The sequence below is a fragment of the Cetorhinus maximus genome, unplaced genomic scaffold (genome assembly GCF_964194155.1).
Source record: "Cetorhinus maximus unplaced genomic scaffold, sCetMax3.hap1.1 HAP1_SCAFFOLD_1255, whole genome shotgun sequence".
Lineage (NCBI taxonomy): Eukaryota > Metazoa > Chordata > Chondrichthyes > Lamniformes > Cetorhinidae > Cetorhinus > Cetorhinus maximus.
In genome coordinates, this window is record NW_027597197.1 from 82,759 (window position 1) to 94,221 (window position 11,463).

The 11,463-nt window shown below is 49.8% G+C and overlaps 1 protein-coding gene across 1 annotated transcript; it reads left to right on the forward strand.

Moving 5' to 3' along the window:
* Window positions 1–8,809: 8,809 nt before the first annotated feature.
* LOC144675982 (F-box/LRR-repeat protein 5-like) lies at window positions 8,810–11,228 on the forward strand (the record flags this gene model as incomplete). The annotated part of the gene is made up of 2 exons (XM_078536499.1): window positions 8,810–8,960; window positions 10,992–11,228. Coding segments are annotated over exons 1-2 (321 nt in total), but the record flags the coding sequence as incomplete, so codon positions are not given.
* Window positions 11,229–11,463: the final 235 nt, after the last annotated feature.

Here is an 11,463-nt window from a genome sequence, read left to right on the forward strand (position 1 = left end):
GTTTCGCAATGTATTGTAATTATTTGAATACTGAAGGGAGTTGTGCAATCCTTTTGTTATTTTATACTTTATTTTTATCTTAAGGATTGTCTACAGTCACGATGGTGTGACTTGTGCGTGCGTTGGATACGAAAGTTCAATTCTACCGGCTGAATAAACAGATACTGATAAAAGCAAAATGCCGCTGATACTGGAAAGCTGAAACAAAAACATAAAATGCTGGGGAAAAAAACTCAGCATCGGCGGAGAGGCAAAAAACCAAAGTTAACCTTTCGAGTCCGTATGACTCTTCTTCAGAGCTAAGGAGGAGTAGAAATGTGATGAAATTTATACTGTTTAAGGAGGGGTGGAGCAGGTGAAGCTGGATAGAAGGTCACTGATAGGTGGGGGCAAAGGAGAGATTGCCAGAGATTGTCATGGACAGAAGGACAAAGGGGTGTTAATGGTAGTGATAATGGCTAAAGGAGATACTGATGGGGGCATTAAGATCAGAAAGCAGAATGTGATAATAGCAGGACAAGGGTAAGCACTCTGGAAAGAAACATAAGACCATAAGACATAGGAGCAGAAATTAGGCCATTCGGCCCATCGAGTCTGCTCCGCCATTCAATCATGGCTGATCAGTTTCTCAACCCCATTCTCCCGCCTTCTCCCCATAACCTTTGATCCCCCTTACCAATCAAGAACCTATCTATCTCGGTCTTAAATACACTCAATGACCTGGCCTCCACAGCCTTCTGTGGCAATGAATTCCACAGATTCACCCACTCTCTCTGGCTAAAGAAGTTTCTCCTCATCTCTGTTCTAAAAGGTCTTCCCTTTTACTCTGAGGCTGTGCCTCCGGGTCCTAGTCTCTCCTACTAATGGAAACATCTTCCCCACGTCCCATTCCATCCAGGCCTTTCAGTATTCTGTAAGTTTCAATCAGATCCCCCCACCTCATCCTTCTAAACTACATCGAGTATAGACCCAGAGTCCTCAAACGTACCTCATATGTTAAGCCTTTCATTCCTGGGATCATTCTCGCGAACCTCCTCTGGACCCTCTCCAGGGCCAGCACATCCTTCCTGAGATACGGGGCCCAAAATTGCTCACAATATTCTAAATGTGGTCTGACCAGAGCCTTATGAAACCTCAAATAAATGCCAACATTTCGAGAGGACGAGAATATAAAACAGAGAAGCAAACTGCTTTGAAAGGATTGACTTAAGATGGCTGCCACAGGTCACCTGATACTAACAGCTTCTGGTAGCTTGCAATGTGAATTACAATTAAGACATGCTGAGACGTCCTCTTCCTAAGGAACTTCAGCTGCGTTTGCTGCACGCGCGGTCGTACGGCTCTGCTCTGTGATGTCATTGCGAGCGACAAGAGTTCAGAACTGCGCTCCTTCCTCCAACTCAATGCTCTCCTTTAGGTTCCTCATTTTTGTTAAGGATTTTGAAACCAGGAAGGGCTGTGTTACTCAGCACAAAACACGATACCCATCTTCGCCTGGGTAATTTCTAGGGCATGCGCTCATTTCAAGCAATCCAGGGTGTACATGGAGGCTGGAGACTTCTAGCCCCCTTTAAAAGGCAGTAGACCGGATGTTTCCAGGTTCCTACTTCTGAGCACCTGGACACAGCCATGAAGGTGAAAAGCAGGCTGGGAAATTGGGCTGTCTCCCCTATTTATTTTCCCGTCATGGGACATGGGCATCACTGGCAAAGCCAGCGTTTGTTACCCATCCCTAATTACCCTCAAACTGAACATTTCAATGGGGCATGTAGGCCAGACCGGGTAAGGATGGCAGATTTCCTTCCCTACTGGACATTAGTGAACCAGATGGGGTTTTTTTTATTTTAAATGGCAATCGATGATAGTTTGTAGAGCCTGGAGTTGCAATTTGGCACATCTGCATGTACTGGAAGCTACACATATTAACACACAGGGCCCCGCTCTTTGCAGACAGAAAGAACATGTACCCACATTGTGCCTGTTTCAGCCAAACAACGTAAGGGACAGCCATTCGCTGACCCATTCCGCCTTGACCAATCAGGGTCAAGCTGCCTGGTTTAAATTTCAAACAAGGCTTGGCAGTTAACCGTCAGTCACCATCAGTGGTGCATTCTCCATGGCAACGCCACTTGCCGACCAATCGGCGCTCTCTTCACAGAGAGTATAAATTGTTGTTTTCCCCCTGACATTGGTATTCTTTTCTTGCAAGTGTCCCGATGAGTGCAAATCAAAAAGTTTAGACATGTCTCTTTTCTCAGCAACGCTCAAGTGTTGTACTATTGTACCCCCTCTGTTGTATTGTGGTGGGAGGGTGTTGGCTACAGAACGGTGTCTCTTAAACAAGTCTTCGTAGCCTTCCGTAGGCGAGCAGCAAGTCTTTATTAACTACTTTGTATCTGTATAGTAAATGGCACAAGGTAAGGAACTTTCTCCATTTCTTGGTCTTTACTCGTCTCTGCTCAACCCGAGGTCTGGGTTTGGGTCATGTGCCTTCTTATATCACCGCGTGGGTGGTATTGCACTCAGTCCCACTTTAATCCTGTATGTGCCAGACCCTTATACGAACATATGAATTTGGAGTGGGCCACTTGGCCCCTCGAGCCTGCTACCCCCATTCAATAAGGTCATGGCTGATCCGATTATAACCTCGACCTCACATTCCCACCCACCCCCGATAACCTTTCACCCCCCAACTTGTTAATCAAGAATCCATCCACCTCGGCCTTAAAAAATATTCAAAGACTCTGCTCCCACCGCCTTTTGAGGGAGAGAGTTCCAAAGACTCACGACCCTCTGAGAGAAATAATTTCTCCTCGTCTCCGTCTTCAATGGGCGACCCCTTATTTTTAAACAGTGACCCCCCTCGTTCTAGATTCTTCCACATCCTCTCCACATCCACCCTGTCCAAGACCCCCTCAGGATCTTAAAGGTTTCAATCAAGTCGCCTCTTACTCTTCTAAACTCCAGCGGAGACAAGCCTAACCTGTCCAACCTTCCCTCATAAGACAACCCGCCCATTCCTGGTATTAGTCTGGTAAACCTTCTCTGAACGGTTTCCAATGCATTGACATCCTTCCTTAAATAAGGTGGCCAATACTGTACACAGTACTCCAGATGTGGTCTCACCAGTGCCCTGTACAACTGAAGCATAACCTCCCTACTTTTATATTCAACTCCCCTCCCAATAAACGATAACTTTCTATGAGTTTTCCTAATGACTTGCTGTACCTCCATACCAGCCTTTTGTGATTCATGCACTAGGACACCCAGATCCCTCTGCACCTCAGAGCTCTGCAATCTCTCACCATTTAGATAATATGTTTCTCTTTCAATCTTCCTGCCGAAATGGACAATTTCACATTTGTCCACATTATACTCCATTTGCCAGACCTTTTCCCACTCACTAAGCCTATCTATATCCTTTTTCAGCCTCCTTTTCCCCCTTCACAACTAACTTGCCTGCCTGTCATTGTGTCATCAGTAAAATTTAACAACCCGTACCTTTGGTCCCTTCATGCGAGTCATTGATATAAATTGTAAAGCACTGAGGGTTCAGCTGTGGCTCAGTTCATAGCACCCTCGCCTTTGAATCAGAGGGTTGTGGGTTCATGTCCCACTCCCGAAAACCAAAAACTGTGAATGTACTCGAAAGAGTTTCAGCACTGACCCCTGTGGCACACGCTTGTTATATCTTGCCAGCCAGAAAAATTACCCATTTATGCCTACTCTCTGGGCAGAATTTCACCCTTGGTCTTTCGCATGCCCATGAACGAGCGCACGGCTCCCTGAGACTAAGTGCTGTCTCAGGGAGATTACTGACATTCTAAAAAAAGACTTTAAAAATAGAAAAATATAACAATTATTAACATGTCCCCCTCACGTGACGATGTCACACGAGACGGGACATGTTAATAAGAAGCACATAGGCTTTATTAGAGTTTTTAAATACGGACATCAAACCTCATCCCGCCAATGGATGAGGCTTCTATCAGAAGCCCACCGGGGCTCTTGGCCTGCCCGCCAGCCTTAAGGTTGGACGGGCAGGGCATTTAAACGACCTTAATTACCCTCTCAATGGCCTCAATTGGCCATTGACAGGTCAGCGGGCGGACAGCTGATCTCGCTGTCCCGCCCGCCTTCCTCGATATTTAAAGGGACCAGGATGACGTCGGGGGTTCCTCCCAACGTCATTTTCCCCTCGGCGAGCGGGCCCCGCCCCCAAATCGCCGAGGGGAAAATTTGGGTCTCTGTTCCCCATTAACTCCTATCCGTGCCAATATGTTACCCCCCCCCGCACCATGAACTTTTATTTCCCACAATAACCTTTGATGTGGCATTTTATCAAATGCCTTCTGGAAATCTAAGTAGAGTACATCCACCGGTTCCCCTTTATCCACAGCCCGTGACTCCTTCAAAGAGCTCCAATTAATTATGATTTTCCTTTCACCAAACCATGTTGACTCTGCCCGATTGCCTTGAATTTTTCTAAGTGCCCTGCTGTAACATTTAATAATCGTTTCTAACATTTTCCCTCTGACAGATGAGTAGCTCACCGGCCTGTAGTTTCCTGCTTCCTGTCTCCCTCCCTTTCTGAATAAAGGAGTTACATTTGCTATTTTCCAATCTAATGGAACCTTCCCCAAATCTAAGGAGTTTCGGAAAATTAAAACCAACGCATCAACTATTCGCTAGCTTCTTTTAAGACCCTCGGATGAAGTCCATTAGGAGACAGGGACTTGTCAGTCCGCAGCTCCAACAATTTGCTCAGTACCACATCTCCGGTGATTGTAATTTTCTTGAGTTCCTCCCTCCCTCCCATTTCCTGATTTACAGCTATTTCTGGAATGTTACTTGTATCCTCTGCAGTGAAAACCGATGCAAAATACCTGTCCAATTCATCTGTCATCTCCTTCTTTTCCCTTACTAATTCCCCAGACTCACTTTCTATAGGACCAAGGCTCACTTAGTTAACTCTTTTCTTTTTAAAAGATCTATAGAAACTCTTACTATCTGTCATTATTTTTCCAGCTAGCTTTCTCTTGTACTCCAATTTTTCCCACATAATCTTTTTGTCATTCTTTGCTATCCTTCATGTGTCTAATCTTCTGACCTGCCACCCATCTTTGTGCAATTGTATGCTTTTTCTTTAAGTACTATCTTTTAACTTTTTAAAAAATTCATTCATGGGATCTATTATTGCCCATCCCTAAATGTGACTCAAATGTGACATTACATCTAGGCCAAACCAGGTAAGGATGGCAGATTTCCTTCCCTAAAGGACATTAGTGAACCAGATGGGTTTTTACAACAATCAACAATGGTTATTATTAGAATTGGAGTTCAAATTGTGCCAGGTCCCCAGAGCATTACCCTGGGTCCAGCGACAATACCACTACACCATCGCCTCCCAGTTAAACTTTCGGAGTTAACCACAGTGGATCCTCCCCTTGGAATTTTTCTTTCTCGTTGGAATTTATCTATGCTGCGTATTCTGAAATATCCCCTTAAATGTTTGCCACTCTATCCCTTAACCTAATTTGCCAGTTCACTTTAGGTAGCCCTGCTTTCATGCCACTTAATTTTCCTTGTTTAAGTTTAAAATACTAGTCTTAGACCCACTCTTCTCTCCATCCAGCTGAATGTAACATTCAACCATATTATGATTGGTGCTACCGAGGGGTACCTTCATTATAAGGTCATTAATTATTCCTATCTCGTTGCACAATACCAGGTCTAGTATAACCTGCTCTCTGTTTCATGCCAGAACATGCTGCTCTAAGAAGCTATCCTGCAAATATTCTATGAACTCCTCATCGAGGCTGCCTTTACCCATTTGATTTTTCAAGCCTTTATTTCGATTAAAATCCCCCCAACCTTTACCTTTCTGACAAGCTCCCATTATTTCTTCCTTTACATCCTGTGTGGTTACTGATAGGGGGCCTGTACACCGCTCCCACCAGTCACTTCTTGCCTTTATCATTTCTCATCTCTACCCAAACTGTTTTCACATCCTGTTCCCTGAACTTAGGTCATCCCTCTCTCTATTTGGCTAATACCATGATTAATTAACAGAGTCGCCCCTCCACCTTTTCCTAACTTCCTGTACTTCCACATGTCCATGAGCCCTTCAATATTAGGTCCCAATCTATGTTGTCCCGGACCCCATGTCTCAGTAATGACTACATTCTGGACCTGAGAAGTGTTCACCCTTCTACATAAGTAATGTTGACTGTGAAACTATCATCGATTGTTGTAAAACCCCATCTGGTTCACTAATGCCCATTAGGGAAGGAAATCTGCCATCCTTACCCGGTCTGGGCCTACATGTGACTCCAGACCCACTGTCCTCAGAAATGGCCCCAGCAAGCCACTCAGTCCAAGGGCAATTAGGGATGGACAATGAATATGCTGGCAACTGAAGACTTGTGCTCCAGAACTTGCCGCGCCCCTAGCCAAGCTGTTCCCGTACAGTCCAGTACAGCTACAACACTGGCATTCCTGATCAACAGGCACGTGGGGCGGAGGGAGGAGGACCTCCTCATGAGCCTGGGCCTGGCCAAGTCGGCCATTAACAGGTCCAGCCATCAGCTTACTCTTGGTCATCTGCAAAGCAATGGAAGGGGTCACCAACAGTGTTATCAAGTGGCACTTGCTTAGCAATAACCTGCTCACTGATGCCCAGTTTGGGTTCCGCCAGGGCCACTCAGCTCCTGACCTCATTACAGCCTTGGTTCAAACATGGACAAAATAGCTGAACTCCCGAGGTGAGGTGAGAGTGACTGCCCTTGACATCGAGGCAGCATTTGACCGAGTGTGGCATCAAGGAGCCCTAGCAAAACTGGAGTCAAAGGGAATCAGGGGGTAAACTCTCCGCTGGTTGGAGTCATACCGAGCACAAAGGAAGATGGTTGTGGTTGTTGGAGGTCAGTCATCTCGGCTCCAGGATATCACTGCAGGAGTTCCTCAGGGTAGTGTCCTCGGCCCAACCATCTTCAGCTGCTTCATCAATGACCTTCCTTCCATCATAAGGTCAGAAGTGGGGATGTTCACTGATGATCGCACAATGTTCAGCACCATTCGCGACTCCTCAGATACTGAAGCAGTCCATGTCCAAATGCAGCAAGACCTGGACAACATCCAGGCTTGGGCTGAAAAGTTGCCAGTAACATTCACACTAGTGCCAGGTAATGACCATCTCCAGCAAGAGAGAATCCAACCATCACTCCTTGACATTCAATGGGCATTACCATCACTGAATCCCCCACTATCAACATCCTGGGGGTTACCATTGACCAGAAACTGAACTGGACCAGCCATATAAATAATGTGGCTACAAGAGCAGGTCAGAGGCTGGGAATCCTGCGGAGAGTAACTCACCTCCTGACTCCCCAAAGCCTGTCCACCATCTACAAGGCACAAGTCAGGAGTGTGATGGGATACTCTCCATTTGCCTGGATGAGTGCAGCTCCCACAACACTCAAGAAGCTCAACACCATCCAGGACAAAGCAGCCCCGCTTGATTGGCACCCCATCCACAAACATTCACTCCTTCCACCACCGACGCACAGGGGCAGCAGTGTGTGTCCCATCTACAAGACGCACTGCAGCAACTCGCCAAGGCTCCTTCGACAGCGCCGCCCAAACCCACCAGCTCTACCACCTAGAAGGACAAGGGCAGCAGACACATGGGGAACACCACCGCCTGCAAGTTCCCCTCCGAGTCCCACACACACCATCCCGACTTGGAAATATATCGGCCGTTCCTTCACTGCGGCTGGGTCAAAATCCTGGAACTCCCTTCCTAACAGCGCCGTGGGTGTACCTACACCACACGGGACAAAATCCTGGAACTCCCTCCCTAACAGCACGGTGGGTGTACCTACACCACACAGGACAAAATCCTGGAACTCCCTCCCTAACAGCGCGGTGGGTGTACCTACACCACACGGGGACTGCAGCGGCTCAAGAAGGCGGCTCACCCCCCACCTTCTCAAGGGGGCAATTAGCGATGGGCAATAAATGCTGGCCTAGCCAGTGATGCCCTCATCACGTAAGTGAATAAAAAAAAGGGTCCATCTGGCCCATTGGCCATGCTGGGACAGAGACATCCAGCCTAATCCCACGTTCCAGCTCTTGCTTTGTAATCCCTGCAGGTTACGGCGCTTGCAGTGCATATCCGAGAATTTGTTTTAAACGCGACGACTCCTGTTACCCATTGAGAGGAGGGCAACCAGGCCGAGATAGGGAACTCAGGTGTCCTGAACCACCAGGACTGCCATGACTCTCCTCTGGGTCGCCTGGCGGGGTTGCGGCCCGTCTCCTCCCAGTCAAGGAGTCAAAATGCCGCTCCTCCCGGCCTATCATTTACGAGATGTGGGCATCGCTGGCTAGGTCAGCATTTATTGCCCATCACTAATTGCCCCTCCAGAAGGCTGTCCTCCCAATTAGCAGCCGCAGTGGCACCTCCTGTCCGCCTGGGGGCGATGCGGCCAGACCTCGCAGTCAAGGAGCGGCAGTGGCTCCTCCAGGCCGGCTGGCGGCGCTGCGACAGGTCCTCCCAGTCAAGGCCGTAGTTGCTCCTCCAGGCCGCCTGGTGGCGCTTGCAGGAGGTCCTCCCAAGCCCGGGAGACGCAGTTGCCCCTCCCGGCCGCCTGGTGGCGATGCGGCTAGTCCTCCCAAGTCAGGGTGACGCAGTTGCTCCTCCCGGCCGCCTGGTGGCGCTGCGGCTACTCCTCCCGAGTCAGGGGGACGCAGTTGCCCCTCCCGGCCGCCTGGTGGCGCTGCGGCTACTCCTCCCGAGTCAGGGGGACGCAGTTGCCCCTCCCGCCCGCCTGGTGGCGCTGCGGACGGTCCTCCGCGGATGGTCCCGGGCAAAGATGGCGCCGTTCCCGGAGGAGGTGGACGTCTTCTCGGCGCCGCACTGGCGCATGAAGAAGCTGGTGAACCTTTACTCCGAGAAGGTTGTTACCGGGCGGAGGGGTGCGAAGACCCTCTCGGGCGGGAAGGGAGAGAAGGGAAGTCGAGGTTTCATGCGTGAAACGAAAGCCTGAGGCCTAAGCGGGGCCTCGATTAGCTCCGGGAAGGCGGGGAGGGGGGGGTTGGGAGGAAAGGAGTGAGGGCCTCGGGCAGCGGGAGTGCGCAGGCGCCGGCGGGAGAGGCAGGAGGAGCCGCAAGGCGCATGCGTTGCCCGGACGCTGCTGACGTACCGCGCATGCGCCGCCGAGGCGCCCACTGGGAGTTGTAGTTCCACTCCCCCTTTTTGTGACGGTGGAACTACAACCCCCAGCAGGCAACGCGGGGTTGGCCAACTCTCAGTGGGGACCAACACAGAACCAGAAATACCTGGAAAATCTCAGCAGGTCTGGCAGTATCGGCGGAGAGGAAAAGAGTCGACGTTTCGAGTCCTCACGACCCTTCAGCAGAACTAAGTAAAAATAGGAAAGGGGTGAAATATAAGCTGGTTTAAGGGGAGGGCGGGGATGGTGTTGGGACATGAAGCCAGTGATAGGTGGAAATAACCAAAAGATGTCACAGACAGAAAGGACAAAGAGGTGTTGACGGCGGTGACATTATCTAAAGGAATGTGCTCATTAAGGGTAGAAAGCAGGACGAGCAAGGTACAGATAGCTCTAGTGGGGGTGGGGACGAACGGAGGAGAGAGTTCATGATCTAAAATTGTTGAACTCAATATTCAGCCCGGAAGTCCTGCTGAGTTCAACAACTTTAGATCATGAACTCTCTCCTCCGTCCCCACCCCCCTTTCCGTTTCTTCCCCCTCCTTTTTGTTTTTTTCCAATAATTGATATAGATTTTCCCTATCCCACCTATTTCCATTATTTTTAAGTGTATTTCCACCCATTGCTTTATCTCTACCTTTTAGCCTATTTCGATCCCTTCACCCCACCCCCCACCCCCACTAGGGCTATCTGTACCTTGCTCGTCCTGCTTTCTACCCTTAATGAGCACATTCCTTTAGATAATATCACCACCGTCAACACCTCTTTGTCCCTTTTGTCTGTGACATCTTTTGGTTATCTCCACCTATCACTGGCTTCTTGTCCCAACATCCCCCCAACCCTCCCGTAAACCAGCTTATATTTCACCCCTTTCCTATTTTTACTTAGTTCTGTTGAAGGGTCATGAGGACTCGAAACGTCAGCTGTGCTCCTTCTCCGCCGATGCTGCCAGATCCGCTGAGTTTTTCCAGGTATTTCTGTTTCTGTTTTTGTTTTGGGTTTCCAGCATCCGCAGTCCTTTGCTTTTTAATCTCAGTGGGGGCCATGTTGGTCACTGGGCTAAGTTATCCCGATACTCACCCCACCTCGATACCCCCTCCCCAGCCCAGCCCAGCCCCGAGGAGACGCTCCACTTCACCCTTCCTGCCCACCCCTGAGGACACCATGAATTGCACACCCTCCCCCTCCAGACACCCTCCACTCCCTCACCTCCCCAAGGAGACCCTCCGCTGCACCCCCCCCCTCTTCCCGCCCCACCCTCTCCCCGAGGACACCCTCGAAAACCCTCACCCCTCCCGGAGCAGGATCTGTTATGTCAAACCCGAGAGGGCAGACCCGAGTTCGACACCCTGACCCCCCCAGAAATCTCCGAGCAGTTATCTATCTAACAGTGAGGCCGCTGCGTAGCGCTTTGATTGAGTGGGGGGGCAGGGGTGGGGGGAGGAGCAGGGGGAGGTAGAAATGTCTTTTAAAATGACTTCTTGAAATGTTCCTTGATTGAGGGACCCCCGTTATCCATTGGGTGAGTAAATGCGAAGCCCTGTTGATTTTATACCAGCAATATCGTTCCATAATATCCTCCCTGCATGTTTCCCTCCCGGGCATGAATCCTTCTTTACTGCCGCACGGCACTTTGAGACCCCTTCGACTCCCACCTCCTATCGCCTCCACACCTCATCGCCGAGGGACTAAGTTTCCTCTCTCTCTCTCTCTCTCTCTCTCTTTCTCTACCCCCACCCCCCCCTCTCCCGGCAGCTCTCAAACACCAACTTCTCGAACAGCCGGGACTTCCAGGCGTTGCTGACCTCGCTCTATGCCACCTTCACCGAGTTCAAGTCGCACGAGCAGATCGAGAACGAGTACATCATGGACGAGCTGCAGCACCGGCTCCGCGCCCTGTCTGTGTGCAACAGCTCCGTCTCCAACGTCCACTCGGACAACAAGCTCTCCGACATGCTCCGCCTCTTCGAGAAGGGCCTCAAGAACTTCAAGGTAAGAGCCAGGGAGCGAGAGACGATCCTTTCCCCTTCACTTGCCCATTCCACAAGCATATTTCCTCTGCGTAAGTAACTCTCCCCCCCCTCTCGAGGTGAGGCGGGAGTGACTGCCCTTGACATCGAGGCAGCATTTGACCGAGTGTGGCATCAAGGAGCCCGAGCAAAACCAGAGTCAATGGGAATCAGGGGGAAAACTCTCCGCTGGTTGGAGTCACACCGAGCACAAAGGA